Here is a 22,508-nt window from a genome sequence, read left to right on the forward strand (position 1 = left end):
CCAGATTTAAGTAAGACTATGGTGATGGAACCCAACTGTTCAATGCAAAAATCCTATTTTAAAACTAGAGAAAATAATCTTAAGGAGTTTTATAGCTACCAACTCAAACATTCGCTTCACTCATAATCTCTATCTGTGACTCCTAAAGAGAATTCTCTAGTACTGCTGATTTCTCTAGCAGCCCAATCCTACCATAAAACCTTGGCACATGCCTTGCGTTGCTTCAACTTTTTCAACCGCCCCTTCTCTGGCCTCTCTGATCCACTGGTGAAATCCTGGGCGACTGAAGTAAATGGGGAATCTTGCCATTGACTTCAGTGGGTCAAGATTTCACCCCACATCTCTCCCTCCAGTCTATTCAAAATGCTGCAGATAAAGTCATCTCACTTAGCAGTTTCACCTTTCCATCCGCATACTTGAATATCTGCACTGGCTCTAAACTTTTGCGTCCTTGTCTTGAAGGTTCTGCACAACTATGCTTGTGACCTTTGCTCTGAGAACTTAATACTCCTTAACAGTCCCCTGGTCGTCTTCTCCAATCAGCAATCCCATGCTTTTTCCTCAGATGGTCCTCTTTGGATAGAAAACCCACCCAGTTTTCATATGCCATATGAAACCTCATTTTCCTTTTTCCTCTCAACTCCCTTCTTTTGTGTCCATTTTCCAATCTTGACCTAGGTATCTCATTTCTTATTAAAAGATGAGTAGGGGCTAGGGATGCTCTGTGTGCTAAGATAGCCCCACCTCTCTGGCCCTGCCAATCATGATTGGTAAGGAGGAGGGCTTCAAAAGGATGAAGCTGTAGTCAACAAGGGGGAAACCCTCAGGAGGGAGTGATTCTTGCACTAGCCAGAGGAGGAACCTCTATGCCAGAGGGGCCCCCCAAAAACTCCAAGGAGTCCAATGAACCCCAGAACCAAGCCCAGTAGGGAGAGACTGGCATGGTTACCTGGGTGTTCAGGGCTCCAGTAAATCTGCTTCCCAAACACCCTGAAGTAAGATCAGAGCCACTGACCTTTTTGTTGACCATAGGAGGAGCTTGTTCTCTGTTTGCATTTTTGCTTTCCCCCCCTGTTACAAAGTAAGCAGGCCTGCAAGGATGGGGCTCATTACAAGGACAAAGGGGCTGGGGCCTGGACCTGGCTAAACCTGTGTGGGTCAGAAAGTGTAGGGATAAAGTGAGAACTGCCAAAAGCCAAGCAGAGTTGAACCTTGCAAAGGGAATTAAAACCAATAGGAAAAGGTTCTATAGCCATATAAGTAAGAAAGAATCAAGGAAAGAAGAAGTTGGACTGCTAAACGCTGAGGATGGGGTGGAGATTAAAGATAATCTAGGCATGGCTCAACACCTAAACAGATACTTTATCTCAGTTTTTAATAAGGTTAATGAAGAGCTTAGGGATAGTAGCACAGTGGCTAATGGTAACAAGGATATGGTGGTAGAAATTACCACATCTGAGGTGGAAATCAAACTCCAAACAATTTAATGGGACTACATCGGGTGGACAGGAGATAATCTCCATCCAAGTTTCTTAAATGAATTTGCACACAAAATTGAAAGCCCAATTTCAAGGATTTTAATGAAATCTGTAAACTTAGAGATCATACCTCATGACTGGAGAATTGCTAATATAATTCATATTTTTAAGATGAGGTAGGGGTGGGGGAAGTGATCTGGGAAATGACAGGTGTGTTAGTTTGACCTCATTTGTTGTACTAAAGATTTTGGACAAATTTTGAAAAAAGAAAGTAGTTGAGGACATAAAGGTGAACAGTAATTGGGATAAAATACAACATGGTTTTACAAAATGTAGATCATGCCAGACCAACCTGATCTCCTTCTTTGAGAAGATAACTGACTTTTTAGACAAAGGAAATGCAGTAGATCTAATTTACCTGGATTTCTGTAAGGCATTTGATGATTTCCCTTTTAGAACTATATCCGTTAAATTGGAGAAGATGGGGATTAACATGAGAATTGAAAGATGGATAAGGAACTGGTTAAAGGGGAGACTACAATGGGTAATACTGACAGGTGAATTGTCAAATTGGAGGGAGGTTACTAGTGGAGCTCCTCAGGGATCAGTTTTGGAACCAATTTTATTTAACATTTTTAAATAAACCTTGGCACAAAAAGTGGGAGTGTGCTAATAAAAATTGTGGATGACAGAAAGTTGGGATGTATTGCCAATGTAGAGGAGGACTGGAATATCATACAAGAAGATCTGGATGATCTTGTAAACTGGAGTAATAGAAATTGAATAGTGCAAAGTGCAAGGTCATGCACTTAGGGATTAATAACAAGAATTTCTTCCTATAAACTGGGAACATATCTGTTGGAAATGACAGGAGGAGGGGATGACCTGGGTGTACTGGATGATCACCGGATGACTATGAGCCACCAATGAGATGCAGCTGTGAAAAAGGCTAATGCAGTCCTAGGATGCACCAGGTGATATTTCCTATAGAGATTGGAAAGTGTTTCTACCATTATACAAGGCACTGGTGAGAATACTGTGTGGAGTTCAGGTCTCCCATGTTCAAGAAATATGAATTCAAACTGGTAGAGGTGCAGAGAAGGGATACTAAGATGATCTGTGGATGGAAAATCTACCTTATAAGAGGAGACTCAAAGAGCTTGACTTGTTTAGCCTAACCAAAAGAAGGCTGACAGGAGACATGATTGCACCCTTTTAAATACATCAGAGGGATAAATACCAGGAAGGGAGAGAGTCATTTAAGTTAAGCAGCAATGTTAAGTTAAGAAACACAAACCCTTGGGGGGGAGGGTGTGATTCACCTTCCTCTGCAGCGTGGGGCACGGGTCATTTGCAGGTTTAAACTTGTGTAAATGGTGGATTCGCTGCAACTTGAAGTTTTAAAATAATGATTTGAGGACTTCAGTAACTCAGGCAGAGGTGAGGGGTCTACTACAGTAATGGGTGGGTGAGGTTCTGTGGCCTGCAGTGTGCAGGAGGTCAGACTAGATGATTATGATGGTCCCTTCTGACCTGAAAGTCTGAGTCTACGAATTGCTTGTTGCAGGAGGACCCATCCCATGTAGGGTGGTGCCCCAGAGACACTTCTTTACAGGGAGGTTAAGTGGGGGTGGAATGCTGAATCTACAAGCACAGCAGAGGCAATAACTGCTGCTATCATGGAATACTGTGTGTGCGCAGACAGTGGTGCTTTGCATCTTCTCAGATGTATGCATGCTTCCACCATAATATCAGCACTGGTACTAACATGGAGAGGCAGGATTTCACTGTTATCAGCATCAGTGCTGGGATTCCCTGGTTGGAGTATGTGTGTATATTGAGAGAATGAGGCCATGCAGTGAACCACAGCAACCACTGTGAAACTAGCACGGAATGTTAATATTAGTAATGTTTGTTTACTGAATGTTGTCAGTGTAATGATTCACACATGCTAATGGCTGTCAGTGTGACGGGCAGTATGAGGGGCTTTTGTAGTAGTACCATGATTGCAGACACTTACAAAAAAAAACCACCAAAAAACCTCAGTTGGCAAAGAAAGGGTATTGAAATTAAGTGACTAATTATGTTAAGGGGGGGCCGGGGAATATGAAATCAAACGGAACTAGGAGGAAGACAATTCTATTGGCTATTGATATTGGAGTCAAGAGTTAACTGTTTGTTAAGGAAATTTATACAAATAGGTACTTCCACAGAAAAGAACTTGGGACCCAAACGGCCATATCAAGGCAAAGATTTTAATTGTATCTCGCATTGTAAAAATAAAAGGCCTAATCCTGCCACACAGAAGTCAATGGGAGTTTGAACATTCCAGCCTTCAAGGGTATGTTGACACTGCAGCTGGGAGAGAGCTTTCTTAAGCCTACCCAACTCCCTTGGGTGGCTAGCCTGAGTCTCTGCTGGTGCTGCAATGTCTGCATTACAATGTCCACCCTGCTATTTTTATGTGCTAGCTCAAGCCCCAGATAGTGAGAGTCTGTCTGCCTGAGCTGGGAAGCTTGCTCTGTGTTGTAATGTAGATGTCCGCCTAGAAAGTAGATATTGTTAGCACATCTGGACAGGCTTTCAGAGTGAACACTGCTGAGTAGGATATGTAGGAAAGTGATGCTGAGGACTTTAAGATGTGAAGCCCAATAGGCTTTCATCTCCACCAGACGGAATAGATACACCAGTACTTGGTACAGTGAGTTTTGTGAATACGTCAGCTGAATCTCTTAGAATGACTGTAGTGATTAGAGCTTGAAAAGCTGTCACTCTTCCCCTGGCAGCTCCACATACAGGAAGTTTCCAAGCACAGTTATTTTCTTCAGGTGTGGCCCTGTTTTTCAGCGTCATTCGCCATCTCTGGTATTCTTATTTCCTTTCTTTGTGTTCTTCATCTCATCTCTGTCTGGCAGCACTGGTATTACACAATTTGACTCAGAGATAGAATAGGTATAGCTAGCATTAGGAACCCAAAACTCAAGCCACAGCATAGCTTTTCTCAGCCTCAGACAGACTGAATTGTTGAGACAGAAATTTCAGTATTTTCATGTTTCAGAACCCTTGATCTAGACATCCTGAATTGAGATGGACTGTCAGGAGTCTGACAGCTGGCTGTACAAAAATCATATTGGAATCGCCAAAATTCATTTGTCAGGTTAACTCATGGGAGCACTCAATAATTTGAGGTTTCAGAGTAGCAGCCGTGTTAGTCTGTATTCGCAAAAAGAAAAAGAGTACTTGTGGCACCTTAGAGACTAGTCTCTAAGGTGCCACAAGTACTCCTTTTCTTTTTTCAATAATTTGAACCACTCTGGCTAAGTTCAACTGGGATGGAGTAAGAGATCTTTCTTTAAGTCCTCAGAGTAGAATAATATCAGAACTATATGTTCTCCAGCAGGTGCTAAAGTATATAATATCTTGAATTCTGCCTGGCTACAATATCCTGAGTGAGCTGATTTACACTGGGGCCCAGTTCTTTTAGATATGCAGCTGGTGAAAGCAGATAAATATTGATTCAAGTGGTTGACCAACTTCTGGCTGACTGTAATTATGCTAACTACAGATGGTTTCTTGTATGAACAAAGTTTTCTGAAGAGCTTGGAGGTGTACTCAAAATGTCCAGAATGCTTAGACTACAGTCATTAAAAGCCTTGCTGTGTTATTGCCATTGTACTGGGACATCATCTGGATGCTGTCTCTCTGGCCAACTGTGTATTCAGATAGGCATCTGACAGAATAAGGGCCGGGTACTAATGGAAAATGTTTGTTAAATCCCTATTGTCTCAAAGAAAGGCTGCGTTTTGTTGCTTTGATGCCAACATATCTACCTTAAATAAAGAACAACTTTCAGGTTTCAGCATTATTACTAAAGGTGGACTTGTCACTATGCAGCAGGAATCACATTTTGGACAAAATATTTGCTGGAGGGGAACTGATATCTAGGGTACAATAACTTAATCAGTTAAACAAATCCCAATTCCTCAATAATATAGAATGGCTTGTCCCCCAACACCATCATTTTCCCTATTGCACTAGTCACCATACATACATATAAAGAAAAGATGCTCGCTGCTCCAAAGAGCTTATAAACTAAATAGAAGACAAGAGACAACAAGTGGATTCAACAAATGTATGGTAGATGGACAGATGGAGCACAGGTAACAGTGAGATGATTCTGATTAATGTATAATCCTACAGGACAGCAGCTTCCTAAATATCATCAGGTGTTTTGAAGGCATCATGGCATAAATGAGTTTAAGGAGAGACTTGAAAGCAGTTAATATAGTGGTTCTGAAGGCTTTGACAGGGAGCTTCTCTCATGCACAGGAGAAGCATGGGAGGAAGCATATATGTGCTTGTTAGAAAATTTGACAAATGTGTAATCAAAGCTGGCATCACTGATGAAGTAGGGGCAGGGTTGATAGCTCTATAGCATTTGAGACTAGATGTGTGGGTTTGCTAGAATACTCATTTACACATTACTTGCTGTTAGATGCTTTGAGAGTGGTTTTATAAGCAGTGGAGTACCTGACTTTTCAACATGTGAAATACCAAAAAATTACAGCTTTGCAACACTTAGCATTGGCTGAATTACCATCCTAGAGAAAAACTCTCAAATGATGATGCTTTTCTCACTGAACTTAGCTCACACTGGAACCTCAAAACAAATGAGATTGAAATTCTCAAAATGTTACATGATTGGTCACATTTTGAATACTGTTTAATTGAATCAGTGTATTCAGCTGATGCAGGATACATGCGTGCCAATCTGCTTTAGTAGTTTTTTATGCTTACATTCCAACAGGCCCAATTCTGCTCTCATAGCTATTACTTCTAATGACTGAAACTGTGAAAAGCTTCACCTTTTTACTAACAAATAGGTTTAATGCTGGCATCCATACCATGTTTGTACAAAGCTGAAATTTATTAGATCATTTTTCCTCTGTTTTCACAAAGTCCACTGAAGTTAATAGAAGGCTTTCCAAACTGCACAACTTAAATCCAGAACTGAGCCTCGAGTGACTCCAAATGCCTTTAGAGAACCTGGATTATTGTATTAATCAAATGAGTTCCATTTCAGATTTGTCTGATTTTAGAGCTGTTTGGAAAATACTTTTTTTTCCTGCAGAAAATTTTGAGGTTTTGGCCAAAATCGGAAACCCATTTTTTTGCTAAAAGCTGAAATATTAAAACTGAAAACCAAACTGTTTCAATCCTCAAATGCTGCCTCAGGAAACTGTAGTTTAGGTACCTCATGTTCTCATTCTCCTCTATGGGCAAGGCTCCTTGGCTGGACTACATCTTCCATGGTGCATGATGATCTTCCCACTTGGTGAGAGAAAGTGACAGTTGTATGGCCACAATGCATCATGAGAGATGAAGTCCAGCTGGGGAGCTTGGCCCATGTAGGAGAAATGGGAGCATAAGGTACATAAACTACAACTCCCATGAGGTACTGCAGCAACATTTCTGAATCAAAATATGTTGGTTTTGATCATTTTTGGATAAAAAAAATCAAAATTTTCTATGCAAAGCAGACACTATTTATGAAAAATGTTATTTAGTTGAAAACCCAATATTTCATCAAAACACACTTTCAATGGAAAATGTTCAACCGGTCCTATTAACATGTCTCATCGGCTTCAATATCAACATAACAAACAAACATTCACTTTAAAGAATAGGACATGAAAGAAAGGAGAATGTAGGAAAAATGAGTTTCTAGAGGGGGAGATTTTCAAAAGCACAAAGATCGATGGCAGGTAGCTGCCTACCTGGTCTTTGTGCCTTTGAAAACCTCCTATTTATGATCTGGAGTTTGTCTTTAACCAAGAATTCTTAGTGAAGAAACAGGCATGTGGTTGTTGGATCAAAGGTGGTACATGTACAGCTGTGTCCAAATGACATACAGGTGTTTAATTTCTCTTTCTATTATGTAGCCAACCAGCAGCAATCAGTTTTTGTTTTTTTCTGTGCTGTTTTTTGTTTTGTTTTTTTGAAGTAGGGGCAAAATGAGCTGAAGTCCATGAACAGACAGTTGCTGACTGGCATTAATCCTCCTTTGTCAAAAGAAGATCAGTTGCTCTTAGTTTCTTTCTTCACTGAATCATTATCAGTGTCACTATTAGGCAAATGGATTAGCTGAGTTTACTGTGGTCAGTAAAAATACTTTTTTGCTCAGAGTGACATGCAGTTGTTTAAGAGTTATTCTGTTCTTGTCGTTTCTGAAATGCTGCTTAACAACATACCACCTCTTCCTCTTCCCCCATCAGAAAATTTCATAAGGAAAACAAAACAACTTCTGAAAAACAACTCATTAATCATTAAGGATTATTTAAGGTTACTCAAGCACATACACCACCAGTGCAACTACAAAAAAGCCTGGAAACTAATTAAGTCTTCACCTACCATTACAATTTACAACCATGATTTCATCTTTATTACACTTCATTGCCCACATCTACTCACAAAACACATGCCAGTCTCCCTTCATGGAAAACATGCAACCCATAGCTTTGACCTTGCAGCTTTTTTAGAACTAATTGTTTTCTGATTGCTCAGATAACAAACAGGTATAGCCTTAAAATGGATGGTTGGTGTGTACGGTGCAGATTTTAAGTTGTTTAAGAGTCGTGATGGATGGAAGGAATTGTTTTAAGTGAAAACAGTTTGTAGTGAGGTTTACAATTTGGTGACATATTTGTTTGTAGTGTGTGATAAGGAAGTATGGTGTGTATTATTCATTTTTTTTTCAGTAGTTGGAACTTGTCTGTGGTCAGTGTTAAGTTTGCATGTTTTTATGTGACCACGAAGGGAGGAGGCATGTGTGCTGTAGATGGTGTATTATGGATGAGGTAATGTGAGGAAGGCAAAACCATCTCCGTAGGTTGCAAAAGTGGGTGGGAACTGAACTAGTAATTTTCTGGTTATTATGCCTATGTTGGCATCATATGTTTTGTGGAGCAATGAATGGGAATTTTGCATATCGCTGGCAGCAGTGCCATGTGGACCCAAAGGGGAGTGAGCAGGGATGTTGCTGAGTGATGGTAGCACTGTTGGAAACAGGATGAGACAGGCCATTTTTATGGTCTTGGAATTGTTATGTTCCTATATTTGGAAGCAGTTGCAAGTTCTGAAATGTCCTGAACTATCTGTACTTAGAGGGGTAAATTTTCAGTTACACATGGAGCACCCAGGAGACTCGGACAAGTCTGCTTCCGTGTACCATGCTGAAGCTTCACCAGTTAATGTTAATACATCTCACAGGTTGTCTCCTGACTGTGTTATTTACAGCAAACCTCAGGGCTTGTCTACACTACAAAGTTAAGTCGACTTTATCTAATTTGACCTTGAGCCTCTGAATTAAGTCAATTGTGCATGGTCATACCATGCCCATTGTCTCGATGGAGTGCATCTTCACTAGCAGTGCCTGCATCAATGCACAAAGTGGTGCATCATGAGTAGCTATCCCAAAGTGCAACTTGCCTCTGTGAGTTTTGGGAAGTTTGTGCAATGCCTTATGGGACCAAAACATTGTCTCAGGGGAGAATGGGAACATTGTGTCAGCATTCTATGATGCACTGTGCTCAACAGAAAACAACCCAGTGGTTTTTGCACCTTAAAACTGCTGCATGTACCCCAGAAGCATGGCACCTTCTCAGTTGTGCGCTCTCGCTGTGAGCATTTCAGACACCTCATGCCTTCTCCTGCAGTATTTCCAGAGCCAAAGTAGGGTCCGCTGCACAAACATAGCGATGTCCTGCAAGCAGCCCTGCTCTAAGCCACTGAAAAAAACAATTCACAGTTGCTGCTGGCAGTTACAGAGCAGCTCACTCTGAGTGTCGTTTCTGGTCCCATGAAACAAGCACATCATTTTGCAGGTATGGGATGACTAGCAGTGGCTGCAGAACTTTTGAATGCAGAAGTCCACCTTCCATGAACTTTGTGCAGAACTTTCCCCCGCCCTGCAGTTCAGCAACACAAAAATGAGAGCTGCTTTGACAGTGGAGAAGCGAGTGGTGATCGCTATTTGGATGCTTGCAACGCCAGACAGTTACCGGTCAGTGGGGAATCAATTTGGAGTAAGTAAAGAATCAAGCTGGTGTGCTCCAAGTGTGCAGGGCCATTAATCGACTTCTGCTACAAAGAGTAGTGAGTCTGGGAAATGTGCAGGACATAGTGGATGGTTTTGCCATGATGGGCTTTCCTAATTGTGGTGGGGTGATAGATGGCACGCATAACCTCATCTTGGCACCAGGCCACCTTGCCAAAGAGTACATAAACTGAAAGGGATACTTTTCAATGGTGTTGCAAGCCCTGGTGGATCACTGGGAACATTTCACCAACATCAACGTAGACTGGTCAGGAAAGGTTCATGACGTGTGCGTCTTTAGGGACTCGGGCCTGTTCAAAAAGCTGCAATCTGGGACTTTCTTTCCAGACCACAAAATGAACATTGACAACTTTGAGATGCTATAGTTATCCTGGTGGACCCAGCCTACCTCTTGCTCCCATGGCTCATGAATCCCTACACCCGCCATCTAGACAGCAGTAAGGAACGGTTCAACTATGGGCTAAGCAAGTGCAGAATGGTGGTTGAATATGCCTTTGGCAATTTCAAAAGGCACTGGAGGAGTTTACTAACAAGGTTGGACCTTAGTGAAGAGAACATCTCCACGGTTATAGCTGCCTGCTGTGTGCTCCATTATATCTGTGGGGAAAAAAAGGGGGGAAATTCTCTGCAGGGGTGGGCAGGTGAGACAGATTGCATGGCAGCCATTTTTGAGCAGCCAGACACCAAGGCAATAAGAAGAGCACAGCAAGGGATGCTGCATATCCGTGAGGCTTTGAAAAGCCGTTTCAATAATGAGTCTCAGTAAGGCAAGCTTCTTGTCTGCATTGTGCTTTCCTAAACCTTCACCTAGCTTGTATCATGGTCCCTGTAAAGCCAACCCCCAGCCCAAGCCCACTGCTTCTACTCAATAAAGAACATTTATTTCTCAGATCCATCTACTTTATTTAACAAACAAAGTAAAAAGGGAGAAGAGAAAAAAAAGGTAACCTTGGGGGAAAGGAGTTGTAAAGTTGGAACAAGAGAACATTTTCATCTGTGCAACGTAACACCTCATTCCAAACCATCAGAGGGCTGGGAATGGGTGCCTTCTATTCCTTGTACCCTTCGCCTGAGTTAAGTGAAAGGGATGATGGAATTTTCGCCCACACCTCATGGAACGCTTTGGGGAGGGTGATTCTGTGCCAAGCAATGCTGGCTGGCTGTCCACCAGAGTCTGCAGAGGGATTCGACCCTCCTGCTTCTGTTCAACCAGACGCCTCAACATGTCTGCTTAATCCCTCGTAATCTGAAGCATTTTATCCTGCGCCACACGTTCTTGCTCATTGGAAGCTTTCCTGCTCTCCATGTTCATGTCTAACTTCTCGGACAGCGAAATCCTCCATGCTCTCAGCTCTGTGTTAGCTATCCCGGAGGTGTTCGTTATCTTGGTGAACATGTCCTCCCACGTTCTCTTTCTCCTCCTTCTAACCAGTGAAAGTCTGCTTTCAGGTGTTGATGACATGTCAAAGGACACATTTCCAGCTGTCAGTCATGGGGAAAAAATAAAGGAGCCATTTTACATGAATAAAATGTTTCCATAGCAAGGCTGTTTTCATAAAAAAACCCAACCCTTATTACACTAGGTGCAAGCCATTACATAATCAGAACCCACAACCGTTCACTGTGCCGTTTTGCTGCTCCAGCCCTGGTGAGTAGGCCCCCCCCCCGGCTCATGGGTGACCTCACTTTTAATGAAGTTTATGGAAGGCTCATGTCAGGAGCAGAGGTATCTAGTCGAACAATGCTGTTCATAGCACCACAGGAAGCTGTTTATGAATGGCGGGAGGGGGATCATTTTAGCACCTGTTCCCCATAGCACCACAGAAAGCTGTTTATGAATGGCGGGAAGGGGATCATTTTCACTCCCAAATTGTGGAATCTTTCATGAGGGGCCACAGTCCCCTATCAGCCACTTTAAACTACTTGCCGACCCATGCCAAGCATAGTAAAGGCACATTAGCGGACATGTGGTTTGGCAATCCGGAATGTGAAGAGGTGGGGTAGGTCTACATGCCCTTTGTTTTTTTTATTCCTTGTAAGAGTACTTTTAACGAGAACGTCCCCTGTTTCCCCTAGGTGACCCTATGTCTCCTGAGGGTAATAGAGGCAGAAAGGAAGGAAATGCTGCAAGCATCTGGGTATAGACCCGGTCCTTATGCAGCTGTGCTGTATACCAGAATAATGCCAGCAGAATTAATTCAGGAGTTGCATGGGAAAGTGTCCTACCCTGGTGAAAGAAATAAGACTGCCCTGAGCAGAAACCTTCTGCAAAGGATTGCAGAGTATCTCCATGAAAGTTTCCTAGAGATATCCCGGGCTATCCCAGTTCACATAAACAGTCTTTTCTGGAACGGCCTCTTGTAAGCAGAGAACCACAATACCTCACTTTTTCTTCACAATAAATGTGCAATCCACCGAATGTGTGTGCCAGCTAAAGTTTAACTGGACTTTGATTGTAACTGTATACTCACCAGAGGTGCCTTCCCTGGCATCACAGTCAACCACTGTAATGTTCTGTGACCCACAGGGCTCCAAGATTAAAAATATTTCCTGGCTCTCGGAGAGAATGGATCCATTCTCCTCTTCTTCCTCTTTCTCATCTACCATATCATCCTCCTTGTTGTCCCTAGACTCTCACACCTGTGAGGTATCCACGTTACTTGTGAGGGTGCTGGTAGGGTCACCCCAGAGAATCACATGCAGCTCATTGTAGACCCGGCATGTGTGGGGTTCAGCACCAGAAGGACTGTTAGCCTCCCTTGCCTTCTGGTACACTTGGCGAAGTTCTTTTATTTTCACACGGCACTGCTGGGTGTCCCTTGTGGAGCTGTTCTCCCCCATTCCTCGAGCGATTGTTGTATAGATGTCAGCATTTCTTCTGCTGGATCGGAGCTCTGCCTGCACAGACTTTTCTCCCTACACAGCGATGAGATCCGCTACCTTCTGTGCAGACTAGGCTGGAGCATATTTGGGGCATGTAGTCTCCATGATCAGCTGTGCGCAAGGTGGCATGCTCACAATGTTGATAAAACAGAAAATGGGAAATAAAAAATTCCTGGGCCTTTAGCAGGGGAGGGGCTGTTTCCTGTATACCTGTCTGCAGTGCAGCAGAGTTGAGAATGATCTCCAGAACGGTCACAGATGAGCATTGTGGAGGCCAATTAAGTCGAATTACACAACTCTGCATCTGCACTACCTCGCAGTCGACCCATGAAAATCAAATTATCACTATGCCTCTTGCAGAAGTGGATTATAGAAGTTGACATTAGAGGCAACTTAGGTCGGCAAAAAGGACCCGTTCGAGTAGACACATACATTAATAGGTCGACTTAAGGTGGCTTCCTTCAACCTAACTTTTTAGTGTAGACCAGGCCTCAGAAAAGAGCTTCATATTTTGTGTTGAAACTACATCTATATTGAAATGATAGCTGGGCACTTAGCAAATGCTATCTGCAGTTGTGAAGCATCTTTTTTGAATAACCCTTTTAATCTATTCTGATGTATGCTTGAGTGAGAGGTTTTAGTTTTCAAAAATGATGATCAATTATTTTTCCTCATACTATCTTTTTGATGGAGTATCAATGCACAGATTCACATTACGAGTGCCCTAGATAAACAATGAGTCCTCAAGAGCAAACTGCACATAAGCGATCACATATTAGCATAACATAATGAATGGAAATGAAAAACTCAGGTTATTGCATTCTCTTGCCAGCTATTATTGCCCACACAACAATGGAAAATCATGATGCCAACTTTAAAAAACAAAACAAAACAAAAAAAAGACAAAAGATGTAAGGTCTAAAACAACCTTCCCCTTCCATTCATATGGAATTAACCCCGTGATGAAGACTGGAAAACAAACTAAAGCCTCCAGGCTAGACTGTGAGCTGGACCTCTTGAGAGGTGTATCCTGAAGATACAGCCTGGGAGATTGGACACAAAGGTGACTTTTTAAGTTATCTTTGTGCTGCCCGGGTTCTGCCTGTGCTGGGGAATAGTGTGCCTCCTGATATAATGCAATCTCCCCACAGTTGCCTATGGGCTGTTCCTCAGTCTAGAATGGATAAGTACCGACCTCCTCTCTACCCAGGAGGTGGGGGTGTGCTCCACCTCCCACCGCCCCAGGCCTGCCCCCACTCCACCCCTTCCTCCAAGGAACTGTTAAGTAACAGTCAACATATTTAAGTGCCCGAAATATTATCCCTAATTTTGTGCCATACTTCCCAGAAGTCCATCATTTGAAGAGACATGATTCATGTCCCAAAGTTAACTACATCCCACACAAATTGGGTGTGCTCTCACATTAATTGTTGAAAATTATTTCCATCACAAATAAAGAAGAGGGAAGCAAAGGTGTTAGGGCTCCCCCCCACACTAAAGGAATTGAATCCCACAATAGTTTGTTTCCTGCATGAATAATTTTTTCATGGACCTCAAAGACTCAAAGTCTTTGTCAGCCATTGAATCCCACATCTGGGCCTCGGCAGGTTATGTTTTCTTCCAGTTTCCCCATTAATAATAACAAAGACAATAATACTTTATTTTACTAAAAGCATAGTGGTATTGTCTATAGGAGTAAAGTCGAGGGACGCAAGCTGGAACTTGTGAGGGTGAGGAATAAAGTCTGCTGACAGCATATTTCGTATTTGTTAAAATAAAAAATAAATGGTAACACATGGCAATTTTCTGCAATGTACTGGACAAACCTTATTGAATAAAGAGCGATGATTGGGAGCACCAGAGGGTGGTTGGTTTTTTGTTTTTTTAACAAAATAAAAAAAAATGGTGAGAGTGGAATCCTGGGGATTTTAGCTTTTGCTCTGTGTATTTTTAATAAAGACTGTACTTTTGGATTGAGAATTCGACAGTCACATTTTTATACAATGACAAATAATAAATAAGAATGACGATTATACTTTTATTATTGAAAAAGCAATGCCTAGTATTTTCTATATACAGATTTAACTACTGGGACACATCTTTCAAATAATTCTGGAGGTGATGCAGTATAAGGCCCTAATGCTGCCAAGGACTCTATGCAGGAAGACTCCTGTGCCCATGTGAAGCCTCACTGAAGTTAATGCGGCTCCACACAGGTGCAAGGTTCTGCCCTCTTGCAGAACAACGAAGCCTGGCTGACCCAACTCTGCATAACTGATGTATTTCAGATGTCCATCTTTCCTAAATAAACTTTTATAAGAACATTTAGAAATCTTTTCAACCATCAGGCAACCATTTTGTTTCATTATGTTAATACTTTAAGGGCATGATATTCTGTGTGTGTTGTAGTGTTATAAGCTTCAGATGAGTTAAATTATGTATTTAAAATAACAGAAAATAGCAGCAGCTGTCTTTCCAGTTGTAATGGACTAAGAAACTCTCCTACCTGTATTGTAATGTTTGGTGCAATAACATAAATCTTTCTCTTCTTTCAACAGAAACTGTGGTAGAGTGAGCCCTTCTGCTACCTGTACAGCTCCCTTTTCTTGCCATTCAAAAATGAGATCGTTCATTGTATATCCAACTAGAAAAACAAACAGAACAACAACCCATAAATCTACTGCAAAGTTTTTAAAATATGTGTGATGCACCAAATACCAATATCCTACACAAATTATATGAGACGAGAAAAATAGTAGGTTCCATTATATCAGTCAGCCAAAGGGGATCAGCACTCATCTCAATCAAACTGATCTAGGCTGACAGTTATTTATGTGGATCCTCCTGAAAACATATGGCCAAATAGATTGAGAGGGAGATTTTCAAAAGTGCCTAAGGAAGTCGGATGCCTAACTCCTTGGGGTGCTTTTGAAAACCTCACCTTCTCTTTATTATGGAGAGTACAGGCCCATTGATTTAAATCTTGTGAAGCTATAGTGTAATTTTGAAATAGTGCCTTATATTCTCTTTTATTTTTCCTGGATCTAAATTGCTCGGAAACAATTTAGGCCACAATCAGGTGGAATCCAGCAGGTCTCTTTGCCGGACTAAGGCCATAGTTAGTTTGAAAATACTTTTTTTTTTTTAAGCAGGTGCAAGACCAGAAGAAAAACTATTGTGATTAGCTACCAAATCACTATCAGATTGTGATAATGTTCCTACATGCCTGCCTCCTTATCCCCACAGCTGTATGTTAAAACAAACGAACAAACAAAAGCCCTGTGTGTATCATAATTGTACCTTTAGGAAGATTCCTGTATAATTCAGTCCAAGTAGCTGTTTACACAGAATCAGTGGTGTAACAATCCGTGTCATGGCCAGACAGTGGAAATATTAACCCAGGGCCTGATTCTGGCTGATTGGTCAGCAGGTGGCTAAGTTGAGGGAGAGCACAAAGAGCTACACATACAAACTATACCTAGTAGCGGTCTGGAATCCCATGGGGGTAAACAGCTCCTACTCTCTCTGTGCACTGCAGGTATTAACTTTTTGAAGGTAAGTGGGGAGGTGCAAAGTATGCGTGGGGACATGTTCCTGTCATTTCTCCCTCCCCTCACCCCCTTGTTCCTGAACTGGCTGGATGTGAATCTAGGAGCATGTGGTACCCTCTGTGACGGCAGTGGAGTGACTGCTCCAGCATGCCCCAGGAGATGCTAGAAGGAATAGTGGTAGAATTCCTGCTGGGATTTCCAACCAGAGAACTGAACCCTCCAAATTCCCCCCCCCCCCCCATGATGAATTGTTCTCTAAATTTCCTTCTAAGGAGCTGATGGAGTTCTCATGATTTTGAACTCTGCATGCTAACTCTCTCCTTCCCACCCAAAATCAAGTGTTTGAGAGTAGTCTTTCCCAAAACCTAACAGCCTTGAACAATAGGAAAATGGAAATTGGAACACAGATCCAAATTTCAAAGTGGATCCTTTCATTATGATGGACTGAACCTTGTTGCAATTCAAATGATCTCTGGTATGCTAATTAACATGCATGTAAGTTTTTATTGTTTTTAATATGTTTTTTCTGCAATACTTTCACCTTAAGAGTGAATGTGCTTGCTTAGGAAAAGCTGGTAACTTATAACTGTGAACAATTATGCTGCTTATAGCCTCTGAGGAGAAAAGCAAAGCAGGCTGCTCAGGCAGTCTGACTTGCTGGGGAATTTACAGTGCAGCCTGAACTGCGCAGTCTGAATATATGCTGGTCAGAAGGGAGAGAGACCTGTATCTCCATTCAAGAGAGGTGATGACTGAGTAGCCAGAAGAGGTGATGACTGCGGAGCCAGAAGCCTTAGAAAGGGTACCCTTGTAAACCATAGAGGGGGAATACAGGTGCAGGTGTCTTGAACTGTGACATAAATAAATTGGACTTTTTAGTTTTGTTTTGTTTTCTTTTATTTACTTCAGAAATTCCCATTTGCTAAGTAGTTATTTCTAGTTCAGTATAGATTTATAGATACTAAGGTCAGTAGGGACCATTATGATCATCTAGTCTGACCTCCTCCGCAACGCAGGCCACAGAATCTCACCCACCCACTCCTGCGAAAAACCTCACCTATGTCTGAGCTATTGAAGTCCTCAAATCGTGGTTTAAAGACTTCAAGGAGCAGAGAATCCTCCAGCAAGTGACCCGTGCCCCATGCTACAGAGGAAGGTGAAAAACCTCCAGGTCCTCTTCCAATCTGCTCTGGAGGAAAATTCCTTCCCGACCCCAAGTATGGTGATTAGCTAAACCCTGAGCATATGGGCAAGATTCACCAGCCAGATACTACAGAGAATTCTTTCCTGGGTAACTCAGATCCCACCCATCTAATATCCCATCACAGGCCATTAGGCCTATTTACCATGAATATTTAAAGATCAATTAATTACCAAAATCACGTTATCCCATCATACCATCTCCTCCATAATAGCTCTGAACCTGAACGAAAGGGGAGGCAGGAATAGTGACAGGAGGATCTGGTGTTATTTGTGAAGATGAAGTAGACAATATGCAGTCCATTTGTAAGAGTAAGTCAGTTGTGCAAGAAAAAATCCAAACTCCAGAAAGAGGATTGTCCAGCAGCATTTTGAACATTAGGGAGCTAAAAACACCTAAATGCCTTTTGTCTCAGAATTCCTTCCAGAAGGAATAGTAATGTAAGGGGTAGCTGAGTTTCCATGATACCACTGCAAGAAAAATATTCTTGAGCCTTGTTGCATTTTGTGAAGAGTTGCTGAAATGACAAAGGAAATAGAGGACAATGATGGTGACTAGGCTGTGTGTACTGGACGTGAGGAATAATATTCTTTTTAATTTGGGTTATACCTATATCATAGACCTAGTAGTTGCCATTAAATTGTCAGAAATTGTAGTGTAATAGCACTCAGTTTAAGAACTCCTATGCCACAGTATTGGGTGTGGTGTATGAAATAAAACCTGATGTGTAGATAGAAACAACTGTAGTTACTGTGTGAGATCTATTTTACAAACATAGTCCCTAATTCTACAAACATTTATGTATCTGAGTAACTTGAAGGACCTGAGTAGATATCACTGGGTTGAGTTCAGTGAGACTAGTCACATAATTGTGACTCATGTGCATGTATTTTCAGGATTGGGGCCAATGTTTGTAATAATAATAATACTAATGAAAAAAAACAAAAATTCCACTAGATGTGGCAACAGAGCAGGAATCCCTAGCATGCCCTTTGTATGCTCATTTCAATAAAGAGGTATTTTAAAAGTACAAAGAACTACTTGCTATGCAGGAGTAATGTACCATCTATGAATAGGAGTTATTTAAGTTAAGGGCCCATATTGGCACAAGAACAAATGGGTTTAAACTGGCCATCAACAACTTTGGGCTTGAAATTAGACAAAGGTTTCTAACCATCAAAAGAGTGAAGTTCCGCCTTCCAAGGGGAGCCATCTGGGCAAAAAAACCTAACTTGTTTCAAGACTGAGGTTGATAAGTTTGTGGAGGGGATGGGAGGGGAGGTTGCCTACAGTGGCATATGGCCCATCTGCTACTGCTATTAGCAATTTTTTTTTTTTTTAGAATCTAAAGTGGCGTCTTTTGTTTTTCTTCAAAACAAAGTGGAGCCCCAGTGCTGATGAGGGGGCACAAAGATCTGTCATGAGCGAGCAATTGAGGAAATAGTGACAAACAAGGGGGACTTGAAGTGTATATTTCCAGCCCTGGATCTTCTGAGAGGTCACCTAGGAAGAAGTCCTATGCAGCAGTCACAGCTGACCAGGCTTGAGCTTCTGGGTAAGACTCCTCATAATGGAAGCATTATCCTAGGATGCATTGGCACAGATAGGTCATTCAATTGTATTACACAGGGGAAATAGAAACATGTGCTGCTTGGAATTTTGTTGTTGGGACTCTCTTGTTAAAATCTTTAGGATTCTTGATGGCACAACTGAAAGCTGTGCCAGGTAACAGAGAATTTTGATGTCAGTTTTTAGTCCTACAGTGAAATGGAATTTTTCTGGGAATGGTTTCAAATTAGGAGGAGGTCTAGTGAGTGGGATGGCATAGTAGATGTTTCTTTATTCCAACCTGCTATTAAGCCTGTGACACTTCTGCAATGAAAATATATATTTTGCAAATGTTCTGCATTGGGTTTCACATTATGCTAAAGTGTTGCAGCCTCCAGGTAAAGCTTCTGATAGATTTAGGGTTTGGAATGGTGAATTTTAAAGGCATCATTGAACTTTTCCAGGTAAATACAGTGAAACATCCCAATATATTTTACTTAGGTTCTGAATAGGGCTATCCTGGATAGCCACACGCTTGATTTACCTGTGGCTCTGCGGAGCATTTTAGTGTGGGCTGTGGTATGAGGAAGTGCATACACTGTGGCTCTAATGCACACAAGACTGAGGACTGCAGGGACTTCATTAGATGCAATATGTGTGGGGAAAGTGGACATGTTTATAGGTAGTTCCCAGAGGCATGGCACAATAGGGGAAGAGGTCATTCTCAGTCTCACAAGTATCTTTCCTGACGCCAACCATTAGAAGATTCCAAGCAGCCCTGCAAAGATTAATGAAGGCCCCATTTGAAGTGGCAGGGCCTTTCTGCTTTTGGGGAAAGGACTTACCTTGTTCTTTACTCATACAGGACTGGGAAGAAATGAGAGAGTGGGAACCATTAAGAATCAGGATGACACAGATGGGGACATGAGCCCTGGTAATATGGGCAGGCAGTCAGAGACTGGGAGGGGAAAAAAGAAACTGGAGAAGGAACATCCACAGGCATAATTGTTTTTTTAGGAATCCCAGTCACCTAGGAGGAATTGGCAGGCTACGTGTATGACAGACTCTATAGTTGGGGAGCTGATTTTGATGTGCTCAACTTCAGAAACAGGAGAGTTTTTCTTGAAAACAGACAGGGAATGAGGGGATCCATGGAGAGTGAGAGTGGCTGCCACTACCTGAATTACACAGCATTATCTGTTCCAAAAGATAATTGTTTTTCTGTATTAGGTGCTATTGCAGAGAAGGAAGAGCAGAGAGAGATGAAACAAGTGCATTTATTTGGGGAAAAGAATGCAAGAGTTATAGAATTTGATTAACCTCAGAAGGAACTATCGGGATCTGGGGACTCAGGAGGCCCTCTCGTTGAGAATAATGAACCAGTTAACAAGAAGGTGACCTTTTTGATTCATAGGGCCTGATACTTATGATGGTGCAGGGTTACTGTTTTATACTTAAGCATTATCAGAACTTTGGCTGGGAAGGGTATTATTACTGGTTTCTGTTATTTTGGGGTGAGGTATCGTTGTATTACCATCTATGTTACCACCAGAGTCAGAAGCTGAGGAAAGGGTTTGTTTTTCTCCCAAAAAAGGAGATCTTCAGCTATCAGGAATCAGAGGCCTATTCCTCTTTTGAACATGGATTATAAAATTTTGAATTCCATTCAAGCCAAGAGGGTAGAGGAAAATAGCAGGGAAATTATCACAACTCGGTCAATCTAATGCAGTTCTTGTGTAAATTGTGGGAAGTATTTGAAAATGGGTGAACATGGTGATTGTGAGAACGGTAGGGTTATGTTTTGGCCTTGGATCAGGCCAAAGCTTTTGATCAAGTGAAACTATCTTACTTATGATTGGTCCTGTCTCAGTCTGGTATACCCTCACAGTTTCTTAACTGGCTACACCGACTTTGTACAGATTTCATGCACTATGTACTCCTTTAGTAAATGGATGAAGGAGAGAGGCTATACAGATACATACTGGGGTAAGGCAAGATTGTCCTTTGAGTCCATTGTTATATTCTTTTTTTTTTGGATCTTTTATTGTGGGCAGTCTGTGATATCAGGGGTTTCAGATCTTAAATGCATGGATTAAGGGGGAGATGACTTTCACTCTATCAATGACTATTTTCACCCATGGATGATGTCACAGTGGTTCCAGGCAGTACAAAAGATAGGGACTTTTTTGACATTGTAAACATTTAGCAGCTGCAGCTGGAGTAGGGCTTGGGGGATATTTTGGGGGAAAGACGTCTCCAAGTGGGCTCTTTCCCTGTTCTTTGTTTAACACGCTTGGTGGTGGCAGCATAGGGTTCAAGGACAAGGCAAAGTTTGTACCTTGAGGAAGTTTTTAACCTAAGCTGGTAAAAATAAGTTTAGGGAGTCTTTCATGCAGGTCCCCACATCTGTACCCTAGAGTTCAGAGTGGGGAAGGAACCTTGACAAGGATACACAGTGGCAGATATTTCATGGTATTTGGTATGCCAGAGGTAACTTTCAAGGGAAACACAGAGAAAGGCTGCTGCCAGGAAGCCTGCTCTGCATCAGAGAAGATAATGGAACACATTTTATTATTCTGCTCCTTTATCATCCACAGCTGGGAGCTGATGCTCTCAAAGCTGCAAGTCCCACTGTTGTGCAGCCAAACTTATGAACAACTGGCTCTTGGACATTTTCACACACCATAGGATTCGGCATCTTCCTCGATAAGGAAGGTCTGACATTTGCAGAATATTTTCTTTGAGAAGCTGGCAGTTGTTAGTTAATGCAATGGTTTTCTACTTTGTGTCAAAGCTGCTGTTCAGCCTGATTTTAGGCACAGAATGGCTTACCTCAACCTCTAGCTCACGCTATTTGTGCACTCAGTCAATTGCTGGCAATGGCAGAGGAAAAAAATACAAATGAGTTTGTTGGAGTGGTGGACAGCATGGAGGTGGTGCTAGGATACCAAATTAAGCTTCTACTTTTGAGGAAAAAGAGTCAAGGGTGGGTGGGTTTGGCAGGTTTATTTTTGTATCCATGATTTGTCCTCATTGTGACTGTAATTTTGGAGTTTTATATTCATAGATTCATAGATACTAAGGTCAGAAGGGACCATTCTGATCATCTAGTCCAACCTCCTGCACAGCGCAGGCCACAGAATCTCACCCACCCACTCCTATGAAAAACCTCACCCATGTCTGAGCTATTGAAGTCCTTAAATCATGGTTCAAAGACTTCAAGGAGCAGAGAAGCCTCCCTCAAGTCAACCATGCCCCATGCTACAGAGGAAGGCAAAAAAGCTCCAGGGCCTCTCCAATCTGCCCTGGAGGAAAATTCCTTCCCGACCCCAAATATGGCGATCAGCTAAACCCTGAGCATATGGGCAAGATTCACCAGCCAGATACTACAGAAAATTCTTTCCTGGGTAACTCAGATCCCATCCATCTAATATCCCATCTCAGGGGATTTGGCCTATTTACCCTGAATATTTAAAGATCAATTACTTACCAAAATCCCATTATCCCATCATACCATCTCTTCCATAAACTTATCGAGTAGAATCTTAAAACCAGATAGATCTTTTGCCCCCACTGCTTCCCTTGGAAGGTTATTCCAAAACTTCACTCCTCTGATGGTTAAAAACCTTCATCTGATTTCAAGTCTAAACTTCCTGGTGGCCAGTTTATACCCATTTGTTCTTGTGTCCACATTGGTGCTGAGCCTAAATAATTCCTCTCCCTCTCCTATA

General features: G+C 41.9%; 1 protein-coding gene across 2 annotated transcripts in view; it reads right to left on the bottom strand.

Moving 5' to 3' along the window:
* The window catches only part of GLRA3 (glycine receptor alpha 3), a 146,340-nt gene that overhangs the window by 22,826 nt on the left and 101,006 nt on the right, over window positions 1–22,508 (bottom strand). For both annotated transcript variants that reach the window (XM_038400909.2, XM_038400908.2), the window contains exon 6: window positions 14,984–15,121. In XM_038400909.2, the coding sequence (XP_038256837.1) occupies window positions 14,984–15,121 (138 nt within the window). The remainder of the gene's footprint in view (window positions 1–14,983; window positions 15,122–22,508) is intronic.

The sequence above is a fragment of the Dermochelys coriacea genome, chromosome 4 (genome assembly GCF_009764565.3).
Source record: "Dermochelys coriacea isolate rDerCor1 chromosome 4, rDerCor1.pri.v4, whole genome shotgun sequence".
NCBI classification, from domain to species: Eukaryota; Metazoa; Chordata; order Testudines; family Dermochelyidae; genus Dermochelys; species Dermochelys coriacea.